The sequence below is a fragment of the Triplophysa rosa genome, linkage group LG17 (genome assembly GCF_024868665.1).
Source record: "Triplophysa rosa linkage group LG17, Trosa_1v2, whole genome shotgun sequence".
NCBI classification, from domain to species: domain Eukaryota; kingdom Metazoa; phylum Chordata; class Actinopteri; order Cypriniformes; family Nemacheilidae; genus Triplophysa; species Triplophysa rosa.
In genome coordinates this window covers 7,466,490-7,482,648 of record NC_079906.1, presented here as the reverse complement: position 1 = coordinate 7,482,648, position 16,159 = coordinate 7,466,490, and the positions used below count along the sequence as shown (strand labels likewise).

The 16,159-nt window shown below is 37.7% G+C and overlaps 1 protein-coding gene across 4 annotated transcripts in view; it reads right to left on the bottom strand.

The window, feature by feature from the left end:
• Positions 1–16,159, bottom strand: part of rimbp2b (RIMS binding protein 2b) — a 74,139-nt gene that overhangs the window by 14,091 nt on the left and 43,889 nt on the right. For all 4 annotated transcript variants that reach the window (XM_057356243.1, XM_057356245.1, XM_057356244.1 and 1 more), the window contains exons 5-13: positions 14,661–14,765; positions 12,707–12,757; positions 11,804–11,824; positions 9,985–10,026; positions 9,544–9,754; positions 8,128–8,297; positions 6,128–6,207; positions 5,382–5,491; positions 3,669–4,604 (exon numbers count right to left, since the gene is read on the bottom strand). In XM_057356243.1, coding sequence (XP_057212226.1) covers positions 3,669–4,604; positions 5,382–5,491; positions 6,128–6,207; positions 8,128–8,297; positions 9,544–9,754; positions 9,985–10,026; positions 11,804–11,824; positions 12,707–12,757; positions 14,661–14,765 — 1,726 coding nt within the window. The remainder of the gene's footprint in view (positions 1–3,668; positions 4,605–5,381; positions 5,492–6,127; positions 6,208–8,127; positions 8,298–9,543; positions 9,755–9,984; positions 10,027–11,803; positions 11,825–12,706; positions 12,758–14,660; positions 14,766–16,159) is intronic.

Sequence of the window (16,159 nt, the reverse complement as noted above, 5' to 3'; positions counted from 1 at the left end):
AACTGAACACAAAATGTGTTGTTTGTACACAACTGTTTTTAGAGTGTAGTTTACTAAATTCTGTTAATTGAGGTCAAATAAAACAAAAACCTTTTTTTTTTTACTTTAGCTAAATGAAAATTAGGAATGTTGCCTTAGGAATAAACTGACATAAGTTTTAGTTAAAGCACCAAAATGATTAACTGAAAAAATAACTAAACTAAAACTGAAATAATAATGAAATAATTTTAACTTTTATATTTCATATATTGCAATTGGTGATGTCTAATATAAATGTACTGTATATCTACAGTACATACGTAATAATTGTAAAATGTATGTGTGCATTTATATAGACATAGAAATATACACAACACACACACATACTTAAAATAATTTTCAGTTTTTCTGAATTTACTATTTATAGGTGTGTGTTTAGGTAAAATTATCATTTTTATTTCAGTCTGTGAACTAGTGACAACATGTCTACCAAATTCCACATATTTTTTTTCTATTTGCATTTATTTGCAGAAAATGAAAACTGAAGAAACATGTAAAAATAACAGAAACAAATGCTCTGTATATTTTCCAGACCTCAAATACTGCAAAGAAAACAAGTTTATATTTACTTTTATGCAATACAACAGTAATATTTGTACATGTATTTAAGAAAAGTTCAAAGACTACGTTTATGTGATAATCTCGATTTTATCACAGTTTTCATGTGTCTTGTCATGCTGTCTGTTACATTCACATTGCTGTTGGATGAGGTTTGAGTTTGTTGAAATGAAACAGACACTGGACTAGAATGGCCACAATACATCTGCATATTATATTAACACAAACATTTATTTTGGAGTCGATTTGACAGCACTAAATGCAATATAAAACAAGAAAATCAAATCCTGCAAAGACAAAAGCACATAACAAAATTGCCGAAAAATAACACGCAGACTAAAAATATAAAAGCTACTGAAAAATATGAATAAAACCACATGAAACTTAAAAACTAAACTAAAAAATGAACTCTGCCACACACACGGAGGAGTAGAACGTAACGCACAGACTAGCCCAATAAGGGTTCATTTATCTCTAGATGTCAAGATGTCCTGAGGTATGCACTCCACTATTATGGAAATCCAATAATCTGCAATAGGGGCCGTTTCGCTGTCCCTTAATTAACACTCCATATCAATTAACATACATCAATTAAACACAACTACTGAGAGCAGGAGAAAGCCTCACATTTCACATTCAAGTTTAACATCTGGACTGTTTCCAGTTTGAAGTATAGGTTCATGTTCTTTGGAAAGAGGAAATGTAGCACATGGGAGGTGATGCTTCTCATGTAGTTTCTCTTCAGGGTTGGGTACACACAGTTGCTGATGCTGCTTCTGTTATATTGATTGCTAGCTTGAAGATGGTGTTAAATTTGCACACATTCCATTAAGTTTTATTAAAGCTTGTGCTGCCGGTGGGAATTGGGAAAATGAATGCAAATGCAGAATTGATTTGAAGGGATAAAAAGTCTGTCGTCATTTATTCACCCTTTTAAAACATGTATGCGAGTATTTCTTCTGTGGAACACAAAAGAAGATATTTTGGGAAATGTCTCAGTGGATTTGTGTCCATACAATGGAAGTCAACGGGAGCCAATGTTGTTTGGTCACCAACATTCTTCAAAATATCTTCTTTTGTTTTCTGCAGAAGAAAGTCATACAGGGTGGAAATGTTTTTTAACATTTAAATTCAATAAGGAAAAATATATCATAACCAAACAGTTTATGGTTATGTGCCATCCATAGTGGATTGTTTACATTGTACTGTATGAATAAAAATCTAAACAAAATGATGTTCCAAAACCTTAAATTGTTAGGTAATATTCCATATCGATTAAAACATATTTTGAATCATACTTTTTTAATCGTGTCAAGTGTGACAATCATTGGCACCGCAGGGACACGCATTAACTCCGACACCTTTTCATTTCCGCCGCTGACGATGGCAGTCACTCTCTGGATTGGCACTCACTGAAACCATCTTCATATGCATGTCAGCTCTGTTTTTTGGCACTGGAGCGAGTGTGTATACGTCTGTGTGTGTGTACATGCATGGGAAGAGGTAAAAAAAGAGTGATGACTCCCTTCAGAAGCAGAATTCCGGGCATCCCCCTCATTGCCCCCCATTCCTCATATCCTTTCTGATTCTCTTTTCATCTCCACTCGCTCTGCTTCGCTACTGCGGTAAACGCTCGGCCCATTTCCATTCATCACATATTCATTCATTTCTTCTGCTGTCTTTCGCCAGTTCTCCAAAGCTGGGAGCGCGCGGGTCCGTGGGGAAAAGCGTCAAGATGAAGAGAAGCAAAATGCAAGTCGGCGGATCAACATCTCAGGTAGACGTCTGCTTAATAGTTGCTGTATGGAAACAGGAGCAGACGCTGCACTTGTTTATACACTAATGTGTCATAGGGTTGTTTTAATCATGGCTACATGTGCTTGTCTAGAGGCTCTCTGGGGTAAGATTAAGAAGCTCATTATAGCTCAAAACTCACAGTCTTCTACTACAGCTGGAGACTTCCCATGAATACTGTACACTTTTAAGTGACGCACTGGTTGTAGCATGAAAAGTGGATTCGTTACCTCGTTACCTTAAAATAAAAAATACAATTTCACCCTCATATCGTTCCAAACGTATATACTGTAACTCTTTCTTTTGTGGAACACAGAAATATTTTGAGAAATGTCTCAGAAGTGTTGCGTCAATACAATACAATGGAAGTCAATGGGGGCTAGTGCTGTTTGGTTACCAATGTTCTTCAAAATATCAAAATAATATTTTGTGTTCTGCAAAATAAAGAAAGTCCTAGAAGTTATGAATGACACGGAGGTGAGTAAATGATGACAGAATTTTCTACTATCCCTTCAATTCGACAGTCCTGTTACTTCTTCGGTTTTCTTGCATTTTCAAAAATCTATTCTTTAGTCTACCTTTTTTTTTTACAAAATTTCACGTTGCTATGACTATCCGAAAAAAATATATTTTGAACCACATTCATTGACAGTGCATCTGGCAGTTTACAGGCAAACATTAGGGTTAATATCTGATTCAGACTGATATCAAGCACAATCCACTGACAGCTGTGAGTCCCGCATATAGAAATCACAGCAGATATTTACAGCACGAGCTGTGAACAGGGTGTCATCGCCTCATTCTTCCTCACAGCACACAGGATGTCAGATCTCTCTAAGATCTCATTTATTTATTTCATACTCATTCTTCATTTCATTTAATAATGGCTGACGAAGACAAGCATTGCTATTAGTCATACTTAGCGTAAAATATTTGAACAAACGTCTAAGAAAGGTACGTAAGAGGTAGTACGGGTAGAGACTGAGGATGGGGGTCTCCTTTAGGCCGAAAAAAACACTTAGCAACCTCCCGAAGCACCCTTAAAAACCAAATGACACCCTAGCAACCATGCTCAAAATCCTTTAGAACACCTTAGCAACCACCGTCATGATAGCACAACAACAAAATCCTGTTCTTCGTATAATTCATTCATAAAGTACCCTTTAAAAAAACATAAAATTAGTAGTATGACTAAGTGATGACTAAATCCCACACCACCTGTCAATACGAAATGAACAATGAGTAAAATCAAATTTGTATTTAAAGCTAAAACCCACCTGCCGGTTGTGTGCAGAACTCCATCGAGACCTCTTTCTTCTCCCTGTGTTCAAGGGGCAGTTGCCAGGGCATCTGATGAGGTCTGGCCACCACCCGTATCTTATAGACCGTTGTGGGCTTCAGGTTGTAGAACTGATACTTGTACCCCCCGGGCTTCACCACGTCATACTCCACATCATTTAGGTAGATCGTGTGGCTGTAGTTACTGTTGCTCGGCATCCAGACTAGCTCTGCCGACACCTGCGTGATGTTCTCCACGCGGAGATAATAGGGAGCCACCACCACATCCTTCCCCACCAGCAGGGTGCAGCGCAGCGGATCCGAGAGCCCGCGCTCCGTCATGCTCTGGACTGAGATGCGATGCGTGCATGAGGCCAGGTTCAGCTTCTCGATCAAGGATTTCGTGCGGCCGCCGAACGGCACGCTCATGCGCACTTCCTGATCCACAAGCACGTTATAACCATTGATGGGACCCCATCCGGGCAGCACCACCGGTGGGTCCCAGCTTATGATCACGCTCTTGGCCAGCTGCTTGATCAAGGTAATGTGGCGGGGATAAGGCACGATGTCTTCTCCGATCTCATCGATGTTCACGTCCAGCGTGCCTGTGCCGTTGCTGCAGGATCCCAGGAAGTCCATGCCCAGCCCCATGCTCATGCCCAAGCTGCTCATGCCCCAACTACTTACGCCCAAGCTGCTCACCCCGCTGCTGCTGCTGGTGCCGGTCCCAGTCCCCGAGCCCAAGGCATCCAGCTTCTCCGACAGCAGGGTGCTCAGAGTGCTCACGGCACTGCTCGGCATAGAGGCGGGGCTGTGGTTGAGGTAGGACGGTTCCTTGATGCGGTCCAAGAGAGGAACCGAAGGGAGCTCCTCATCCTGGATAAAGTCCACGAAGTTGGAGGGGACAAGACCCTGCTGCCCATCCAACAACTCCCCTGGAGAGCATAAAAAGAAATGAAAAAGAGCAAAGGGAGTCAGAGCAGACAAAGCAATGAGAAATGCGGTGTAGATAATTTTGCAAGAAGTAGAAAATAAGCACTTTCCAGAAGAACTTTCTGTTTTATGCTGTCCTTTCGAAACCGTCCAAAATTGCTGTTTTTAAGGAAATGGAAAAAAACACTGTACTTTTTAAATGATTAAGTACCGTGTTGTCAAAGTTGACACGCACATTTAATACTTTTTATTGGTTAGATATTTGCAAAACCCAGTGACAAACATAAAGGGTGACTAATAATAATGATTGATGGTAATCACGAAATATGGAGATACGAGGTTTAAGAAAGACAGCATCGATATGTAATGACATTGTATGTCTTCATAATGTTTGTTTACCATTTCAATTTGCTTCTAAATGTTCGTTGCTTGATTTTTTTCTAACACAATGTTAAAAAACTGAAACAGGAAGTGCTTCTGGACTGGTGTTGTGTTGCAAAGTGGTTTATATAAAAAAGACACTGAAAATCACAGACATGCTGTACAGAATTAGATTTATCAGTCAAAAAAAGTATTTTTTTTGTTTCAGAATTTTCACCAAAGTAATGTAAAAAATACAGAGATTAAATCTATAAAACCTCCTCAGTTATTGTAGGGAAAATGCCTCATTTTTTAGTTTCATAACTTAAGAACTAAAGAATCTGGCACTGTTTTGTAAACATTGTGATAAATAGCAGTTGTCATATGACATTAGCTATCAAATCTGAAACGTGACATACCCTCATAGAAACCGTCCTCGTCCATGGTCCCATAAACATACAAGTACTTCCCAGCCAACAGGGGGAGCTCTGCTTCAGGGTGCTCATTTGGGCCATCGTAAGGATTGTAACTACACAGAGAAAATAATGTTGTTACAAAGATTGCAGAACACTTGGCTTTGCATTATTTGTATATTCAGGGCTGAATAAAAAGCATATAATACTTTTTTTCTAGGATCATTGCATGAATATAATTTTTTTGGCCTTTTTCATGCTTTTAGACAGGATGCTAGAGATTGACAGGAAAGTGTGCAGTCGAGAGTAGGGAGTGGGATCGGCAAAGGACCTCGAGTCAGGATTCGAACACGGGTCGCCAGAGGTGCAGTTGCAATATACAGTATGTCAGTGCGCTAACCGCTAGAGGCTATCAGCGCTCACTGCAATGTGCATTCTTACAAAGACGCTTTATAGAAACCATTTCAACAAAGAAAACATGATAAAAAAGATGCAACTATACTTTAACGTTTTTGTAGTCTGTGGTTTTTGACAGCAGGCCACAGATGCTGCCGATAGATCTTAAGTTGCGTTTAACCCCTTTAGTGCTAAACATCAACACCTGTTACAATGACTAATACCATGTTACACCTAATCATTACAGTTAATGGCATGCTGTAACAAATCATTATAGCTAATGACATGATATATCCCATTATTACAGATAATGGCCTATTGTAACACATTACAACAGCTGTAGCAAGTTCACTCACTTGTAGCGAGCAACACACAATCGCACTTTGCCTGTATATCTGGACTTAGACCTGGGAGACGAGGTGCTTTCTTTGTCCATCTGAGGGAGACAGAAAGACAGATCAGTAGTAATATGAATACTGTAGCTCAAAGCACTAAGAGATTACACCCATCACACAGCTATGAACAAATCAATGTGTTGAAAAACTAGATGAAAAACGCTTTTTCCAAGTTTGAGATTTTTGATAAAAGTGTGAAATATTTGAGAGCAAATTCCAGTGTGAAATCTGATAATGTGGGCGATTAAGCCAATAACGCCAGCAGAGCACAGTCTGAACAGACAGATTGGACTATTCACACCCACACACACTCTGTTAACACACACACACAACCTGTCACTGTATACTGTAATTATTCTCATAACCGCCAAATCACTGGGGTACATGACACACGACTAGAATCTACCTCTACTCTACTTTACTTTAATCTACTCTACTCTACTCTACTCTACTCTTGTCAGGAATGGAGGTGGAGAAAGAACCCAAGCGCAGGCAGCGGCAATGAAGGGGTTAACAAGGATTTTTATTTTAATACACACAAAACAAAACCCACGATGGGGGAAAACATAATACAATAAGATAATAACAGGACGAAGACTAACTAACACTAAACTGAAAATAAACAACACTAGACATAAACTAAACTGAACACTTACTAGACTGACGGGGGTTTTCACAGCAAACAGGAACACGAGCGTGGAAAAAACAGGTAATCACTGGACACATCAAGACATGGAACTCAACCAAAGACACCATATACAATGACCGAGCAACAAGACAATGAAACATGAGGGCATTTTAAAGGGAAGACAAACTAAGGGTAATCAACGAGGGCAGGTGGGAAACATTAGACACGGCAGGGAAGCAATACATGAAACTAGAGGGGCGGGGCCAATGACAAGACACGAGAAAGCACATGGAATGTCAAAAAGGTAAACACCCCATGGTTTCTCACACTAAACATAAGGCTTTGCCACGACACTGCCATAAGACCAAGAAATCCATGACAAGATAAAGCAGAGTCGTGACAACTCTACTCTACTCTACTCTAGTCTACTCTACTTTACTCCATTCCATTCTGTTTGCAAGGCAAAACTCTATTACTGATTCAGATTCTTTTAAAACTTTGCTCCAGGAATTCAAACGTGACCACATGTCGACGACTTCAAATCTAATTGGTTCTTCTGTGTCTCGTGACAAAACGCATATGACAACTAGTCACGTGACATGCGAGAACCAATGAGATATGAAGTTATCGACGTGCTGCCATTACTGAATTTAGCGCTGGAATCTTGTTTACATTTCAGTTTTGCTGAACAAGCTCAAAATATGAAATGTCTCTCTCACAAACATTTCATTTAGCTCTACAAGACATTTATTAATCCATTTGATTTACTTGTAGCATTACCATTCTTATATATTGTATAAGATGGTAACATGATGGCATTTTAAAATAAAATGATTCATTTGTGTTCAAGTGAAGAAAGAAGGTCATATACCTGTACATCTGGGATTGCACGGGGGTGAGTAAAATATGAAAGAATTTTCATTTTTAAGTGAGCTAATGATGGCCTAGCCTGTGTCTATTTAAAGCTGAAAACAGTAAAAATGAACCGGTAAAAGTTCAGATTTTTGTTTATTAAAAAAAAATCAAATCGCAGCCTAAGATCACATTCACACTGAGGAGATACTTTACACTATTTGTTGATTTTTATGCACATTAGAAAACAAGATGAGCTTGGTTGTGCAGAATACAAGTTTCACAATGAAAACATCTATCAGAAAACTGCAATTAAATATACCAAAATTACATTTCACTCTCAGTTACTAAGACTTCATTTTAACTTTAATTAAACTTTAAACTGTAATCTTTAATTCAAGCTTTAAACTTAAGATTACAAGAACTGACATTAAAGGTATCCTTGAAAGAAGAAGTTGAGTGATTGGCTGATGGTACTTACAGCAGCGCCGATGACAGGCCGCACCTCTGAGAGAAAAGCCCGTCGTGGGGTGGAGGGCGTGCTGCGAGACAGGAAGGTGGGTTTGACAGAGAGGAGCTCTACCTTCTCCCCCTCACTCATCTGCAGAGGCCGAATGAGCTCGGAGATCTTACTCACAGGATCCTCATTACCTTCACACACACAAACAGGAAGGTGAGTGATTGCTTCATTACACGCCGGTACACCTCCATCCTCCACCACCTCCAGCACATTAACACAGAAACACAGGAGTCAGGCTGCAAAAATAGTTTCAGTGGATGTATGATGTCAATGAATAAAGGTGTTTTAATAAGGTAACCACAGATGTAGTTAGTCATATTAGATATGTCCATCTAATTAAGTTTGACGATCAGAAAGTGTTTTCTCTTTCTTTTGAATCTAACAAGTTTCTTTTCTTTTCTGAAACGCTTTGCTTGAAAGTTTCTTTCAGTATCTACATACAGCCGTGGAAAAAAATAGAGACCATTCCAAATTTTCATTTAATCATCATTTCTAGATGTATTGTGGTCATTCCAGTCCAGTGTCTGTTGAATTTCAACAAAATCAAACCTCAGGAGTGACAAAGTCATCCAACAGCAATGTGAAAGACTGACAGCATGACACATTAAAACTGTGATAAAAATCAAGGTTATCGCATAAAAAAACCATTCTTGAACTTTTCCTGAATGCAAGTATAAATATTACTGTTGTATTGCTTAAAAGTGAATATGAACTTGTTTTCTTTGCAGAATTTGAGGTCTGAAAAAACACAGAGCATCTTTTCTGTTATTTTGACCTGTTTCTCCGGTTTTCATTTTTTGCAAATAAATGCAAATATAAACAACATTTTTCTTTGAAATTTGGGAGAAATATTGATAATTTTGAAAAAATGATAATTTTACCCAAACACAAACCTATAAACAGTAAATTCAGAAAACCTGAAAATGGTCTTTGAAATTGTCTCTTAATTTTTAGCTGTAAATAGCTCTGGAAAAAATAAGGAGCAACAACAAGTCCCAAACAGCGATGTGAAAAACTGAGAATGCCAATCAGGGGTTTTTGTCAAATAAAATACATTATAGTGCTGTTTAAAATAAATATGAACTTGACTTCTTTGTAGTATTTAAGATCCGACACATTGCATTTTTATTTTCTGCAAACAAATGCAAATAAACACAATAATTTTATGTGGAATTTGTGAGAAATGTTGTCCCTAGTTCACAGAATGAAACAAAAAACGATCATTTTACTTAAACACCTATAAATAGAAAATTCAGAAAAACACAAAACATGTTGGAGTGGTTTCTTAATTTTCCCACCCTTGTATATTAGGACACATTAAAAAGTGTTTAACAATTAAAGTGTCAACTAATTCAGTTCTTTCATCAGTATGTGTACCTTTCCCCGTGGGGGCAGCAAGGCCGTTGAGGAGCTGAGCGAGTGAGAGGGGTTTAGTGGGCGAGCCGGCCAAGTCGCCCCCTGTCAGCTGACTGCTGCTCAGGATGTCTAACTTCCCAGCCTGCAACCTAAACTTCTCCAACTCTTTTGACAGCAGGTTAAACTGCTCACTCTGTGTCCGGCATTTTTCCTCCAGTTCTCTCACTTTAGCCTGGAAACAAAGAGAGAGAGAAAGAGAAGCTGGTATTAAAAACACATACATGTCTGATGAGAGCATACTAAACTTCTAATAGTAACTACTGTACAATAACACACCAAACTGATAAAAGCTAATGAATGAATTCTGCCACCTCTAGCAACATTTACTGTGGCTGGTAAGCACAAGACAATGACGGCAATCTACCACAGCATAGCCTACATCCGAAAGGAGGATTTTCCTACCAAAAACCGCATTGTGCTCTTAGTGCGGAGGACACTTCTCAGCTTGAGACACAACAGAATCAAACAAAGACAGGAGTCAATCTACTGTATGTTCAGCTGTTAAAACAAAACTCTTTTTTTTCGGTTATGGAGTTAGAGATGAGAGGTTAGATAACATGGATAAGGTTATCACTCATGCCAAAATAACAGTAAAAGCCCCATCGACGATGCGAAGAAACTCACATGAATACTCTTATAGCCATTTGAGGATCATGTGAGTTTGCATTTTAATATGAAACTGTACCTTTTACATCGTACATTATGTTTATGCACAGATTATTCACCAAACAGGGATTTTTTTAGGCAAGGCAATTGATGAAAGGCGAGAAAAAAGAGGGCGTATCATGTTCTGCAATCCATCAGCCATTGGAATGGTATCTGCCCACGACTGATGGTTTTTGCAAACGCACATATCCGCGAAACGCTAGCAGGAATAACACAAAGCTGCATTCATGCATCAGAACAGAAGAGCTGTAAGGATCAGGCAGTGAATGAGAAACTCTAACAACAATGGAACGAACGAGAAAAAAAAGAGTGTTTCATTTGTAGTGTTTCACGTTCAGAGGTTTTCTAAATCTTCATTTATCTCCTGTGTTAAGGTTGTGTTTTATCAGACAAACTGCCTCCTAAGAGGCATGTGGTGATAAGAGGCTGCTTTAAAACTAGGATTGAAGTTAAAATCAAGGTTGAAACAAGACTTTTGTTGCTTGGTGCACGTTGCTTAATCCTGGTAGGGTTTATTCGTTGCAAAAAACAAGATACTTTTATTTTTCTTATGCCAGCTTGTATGGCTACGTTCATGGCGGGAGCCAAGTATTGCTATTTGAAAATAAAACTAAATGAGATGGTTAAGATCATTTTTAATTCCTAATTTTTCTCACTGAAGAAGTGATGTGTGTACTTAAGTGTAGTGGATCAATGACTTGATCCTAGTGATTATGGAAAGTGCAGTTTTTTTCAGGTGAAATATTGTTTTAAACATGTACTGTCATTCATAATAATGCATATTGTTTTATAACATATTAATACATTTATACCAACTGTTCAACCGTTGTTTATTATAAATCTTTTTTCTAAAAATTATTAACTGACTAAAAACAATTAGCGCTGTCAAACGATTAATCGCAATTAACCGGATCCAGAAGAAAAGTTTGTGTTTACATAATATATGTCTTGTGTATTGTGTATTTATAAACACATACATGTATATATATTTAGGAAATGTTTACATGTATTTTTATATATATTTTATATAAATGTTTAATAATCTTTATGCTTTATATTTTTCTTCAATATATGCATGTATGTGTGTTTTATAACTACAAAATGAATATGCACAGTACACAGACATATATTATGTAAACACAAACTTTTATTCTAGATGCGATTAATCGTTTGAGGGTGCTAAAAAAAGTATGAAACTTTGTTTGTTTAAAAAAATGTAAACTACGTTTTTCATATGTTATCTAAAAATGAAAAAGATACCACAAAATAATAAGAATTATTAAGAAATACATTTGGCTTTGAAGATGTATTTCTAAACAATTACAAACATGTAAACAACTTCATTCGGGTACTGTATGTATAAAATGACTATGATGGGGTAACGTTTAAAAGGTTCGATCACTTGATCTATGGCAATATAGATCCAAGTTATTGATCGCATGTTAACAGGTCAGTCATGGATATGTTCAAGGCAGGACAGCTAAAGGAGGTGACAGGAACTGCCCCCAATGAACCACACGGGGAAGAGAGGGAAAACTCTGAGGAGGAGAAATACCTGCATGCTGTCCAAGTGATTCTGCATATGCAAACAAACAAACAAAACAAAAACAAAAAAGACCAGTAACATAGTGACAAGAGATGTGAGAAACCATATCACAGTTGCGCACACAAGCATCAATAACACTTTACAATGCGGTTCCATTTGTTAACATTAATTGACTACATAATTAACAATTCTAATGAACAATACTTGTACAGCATTTATTAATCTTAGTAAATGTTCATTTAAGCATTTACTAGTTTAAAGTTAAAAAAATCATCTTTCTTTTAACAGCAGTTCGTGCACAATGAAAAAACATGAACAATTGCATTTGTATTACCCAACATTAACCAAGAATTATGAATGCTGTAAAAATACACTGCTTGTTGTTAGTTGATGTTAGCTAATGTATTAATTGATGTTAACAAATAAAACATTATTGTAAAGTGTTACCCAGGCATTTCAAGCACAGCTCCTGAGGTCACCCGACATCATTACAGTAGCCTACTGTATTGTTGCATTTTAATACCATATTTATTTAATAATGGAGGCAATGAGAAAACAACACATTAAAACACGCTCATTAAATCTTAAAATGTGTGCCAGAGAGATGTACTGTACATTACTTTAAAAACTTTCACCACAGGTAGACAAAAAGTGGAAGGCGAGGAGATTTGTATAAGAAAATGTATTTAATTGTAAAATAATGCATCCTGTTCTACCAATTGAATAACATAATGAAAGTTTAGATGTGACTCATACAGCAGCCATATTTACGGCAATAATACGACGGCACATGTGAAAATGTGCTGTACTTTTACTACCGGCTTGCCGAGCTACAGTATGGTTAGAAATGCATGCTTATATGCACGCCCACATTCGCATGCATGCGACCTTCAACATGCGCAAGTTACTCACCTCTAACAGATGGACAGCGCCTTCGTGTTCCTTCTTAGCCTCAACTTGAGCCTAAACATAACACCAAAAAATGAATACATTTTACTCTGACCAAAAATATATCTCTCTATTGGCAGCTGTGGCTCGCAACACCAAGGTCCCGGGTTCGATTCCAATGCCCAACAGCATGAATCTAGATACCAGCAGGTTGCTTTGAATAAAAGTGTGTCAAATCTATAAATGTAAATGTATGTAATGTACGTTTGGCACGCTTTTTTCTGAAACTGCACTTAACCAGATTTATGTTATTTCGCCTGCAGATGTCCTATAAACTTCTTGGGTAATTTTGACCCATCTACTCGAAATGTTTTTGGTTTGGTAAAATAAACTTTACAGAACGATGCTTTGCACCGTAGGATCATTCAACGTAACTCAGCAGCAGCTGTGGAAAAACACGGTCAGTTCCACATGAAAAGAGGAACATCTGTTTGAGATTCAACTTCTGCTGCTTCACACAATGAATAGGTATTCATGCATGCAGATTCCACTACATAACATTACAACTGCCTTCTTAAGCTAATCTTTAAATTTCCTAAAAAAAATCCTTTGTGTGTGACTTTCTCATTGTCTCTCTAACCGCAGCGATCCATGCAGTAAACGCAGACAATAAGTCAAACGTTTTGGCAGGCGACAATGTTCTCTCACTCAGGAGAATATGTCAGATTCGATCGCCTGCTCCACCGTTTCATTAAAGCCAGTCACTCTGAGCAGTGAAATCAGCTCATTCTCTTCATTCAAATGGAGAAATGAAAGGAATAGTTACTTAAGACTCCTAAAACATTTTTATGAAGCTCTCTTTATTATGAGAGGATGCTCTGACAGTCCAGTGGGATTTATTACTGGGTGTTGTTTTAAAAAGCACTTATGTTCCAGAGGTTGATTTTAATAGTTTTTCTTTGTGTAATATAAAAATGTCTTGGAAACAGGTTACTGTGCCTCGTCTTACTCTTGTCTAAGAGATTCGATCTTAAAAGTAACAACTACGACAATCTAGATCTAGTTCTTGTTTTGAACTAAAATGATGACTGTCCCTGAAATCCAGCTGAGACGGTTTACTTAAAAGCTCAGTTTTTGTTGGACGAGAGCAAGATAAAATACTATAAGATACATTTTCTTATTAATATGGATACATAAGATTATTTTCTAATAAATATGATTAGAAAACTAAGCATTTTAAAGGAACAGTTCACCCAAAAATGAACATTCTGTCATGAATTACTCACTCTCCAGTTGTTCCAAACCTGTATACATTTCTTTGTTTGGTTGAACACAGGGAAAGATATTCGGAAGAATGCTTGTAACCAAAAAGTTCTTTGCTACCATTGACTACCATAGTAGGAAAAATGACAATGGTAGTCAAAAGTGCCCAAGAACTGTTTGCTTTCCTACATTCTTCAACATATCTTCTTTTGTGTTCAACAGAACAAAGACATTTATAAAGCAAATTTTCCTACTATGGGAGTCAGTGGTGGGCAACTGTTTGGTTTTAAGCATTCTTCCAAATATCTTTCTCTGCGTTCATCCGAACAAAGAAATGTATACAGATTTGGAACAATTTGAGGGTGAGTAAATGATGACAGAATTTTCCTTTTCCTTTAAGGGAGTTTCTAATACCCAAAGACCCCAGTGTTAAACTTGCCCACCAAACACCCAAAATCTACAAAGCTGCATGTGGTTGTAATTTTTTCATTTATATATTTTCAATATAAAGTCAGTCACGTGTGTGAAACTGATACTTTTAGCAACAAGCAAAAACATTTCAATCCAATAAAGGTGGTCAAGCTGGTTTCTTGCTGGCCCAAGGTGGCCTACTGTGTCACCTTAAACCAGTTTTAGATGAATCTCTATCCCAGAAAGCCGTTGTAACCTTTGGCCTGTGCATGAGATGATGTAGACATGAAACCTGACCTCTCACCTTCTGCAGAAGGTCAATCTCCTGCTGCTTGGCACTGAGGACGACCAGGGCTTGTTCATGCTCTAATTCTAGCTGCTGCCTCCTCTCTGCAGCCTCTCGCATATGCTGGAGAGAGAGAGAGAGAGAGAGAGAGAGAGAGAAAGAGAGAGAGTAAGGTGAGACGAAAGAAAAGGATGAACAGAGAGAATGAGAGCAATGATCAATCATTATTAAAGGCTCTTAAGGGCCCCGCTGCAATGCATTTAGCTGCTGTAAAATACAGGCAATGCACTGATCTACACAGTAACTCCCTGTGTCTTAAAGTTTTTAAGAGAACATCACCGTCGTTATCCCTTTTCTTTAAGTAGTATCTAATCTAAACCCTAGGATTTGTATTTGTCACATCCTGACAAAATAACGTAAAGCAACTTCAATTGGCTAAAGCTGGCTTGTGGTTTAAACTGGACTCCCAGCCTAACTAAACCAGTGTTTTTAGAGAGACAGTCCACCCCTCCCCAAAAGAAATCTGTCATAATTTATTCCCCCTCGTGTCATTCACCTATATATATCACCGTTGTCCTTCTGAATCCTCAACCATATTTCCATATTTTGTGATTTTTTTGTCATAAATCATTATTATTAGTCACCCTTTATGTTTGTCACTGGGTTTTGCAAATATCTAACCACAATCACATTGTGACAACACAATTTTTATTCCTTTAAAAAAGTACAGTGTTTTTTCCCCATTTCTTAAAAAACAGTGAATTTGAAGATCAGAGGTTTTGGAAGGACAAGGACGATATGACTCTGTCTTCTGTGGAACACAATAGAAGATATTTTGAGAAATGTCTCCGAGGTTTTGTGTCCATACAATGGAAGCCAATGTTGTTTGGTTACCGACATTCTTCAAAATATCTTCTTTTGAATTAGCTATCCCTTTCAATATACAGCATTATCTAAACAATAATTATACTTTTATATCTGCGGTTTACAAAAAAGATTTCCAAAATACAGCAAAAAGAACAAAATGTCATTAATCCGGGTTTTGTTTGCTTGCTTCAACCCTTCAGGTAAAGCAAAAACAGAAGCGATGCATCATGTCAACCAGCCAGACCGAGCACAGCCATGAAGCTTCGCATAACCGATAAAGGATTTAGGGTGACGGCTCTGTACATGAAGGGGTGTGCAAACAACACAGCATGGTCAATCAGTGCCGGTTCCACCCAGAAGCTCTCCTGACCTGTTGACAAACCTACAGCAAAATTGTATTTGCGACAGGTGAGGTTAGAGGGCAAAGGAGGGGAAGAAGGGATTTTCCATGCTGCCACGAAGAAAGAATGCAGGGCAGAGGAAGGTAGAAACATTTCACCTTCAGAAGAAAAATATCTGTACCCTGTGTGAAATATGCCAGCTTTTTATCATCAAGTGATGAAACAGACACGGGATATATAATCACATTTTTTGTAGTTTGTTTTTTACTTAATACATGGAATTGTATAATACTTGATTCTGATTGGTCA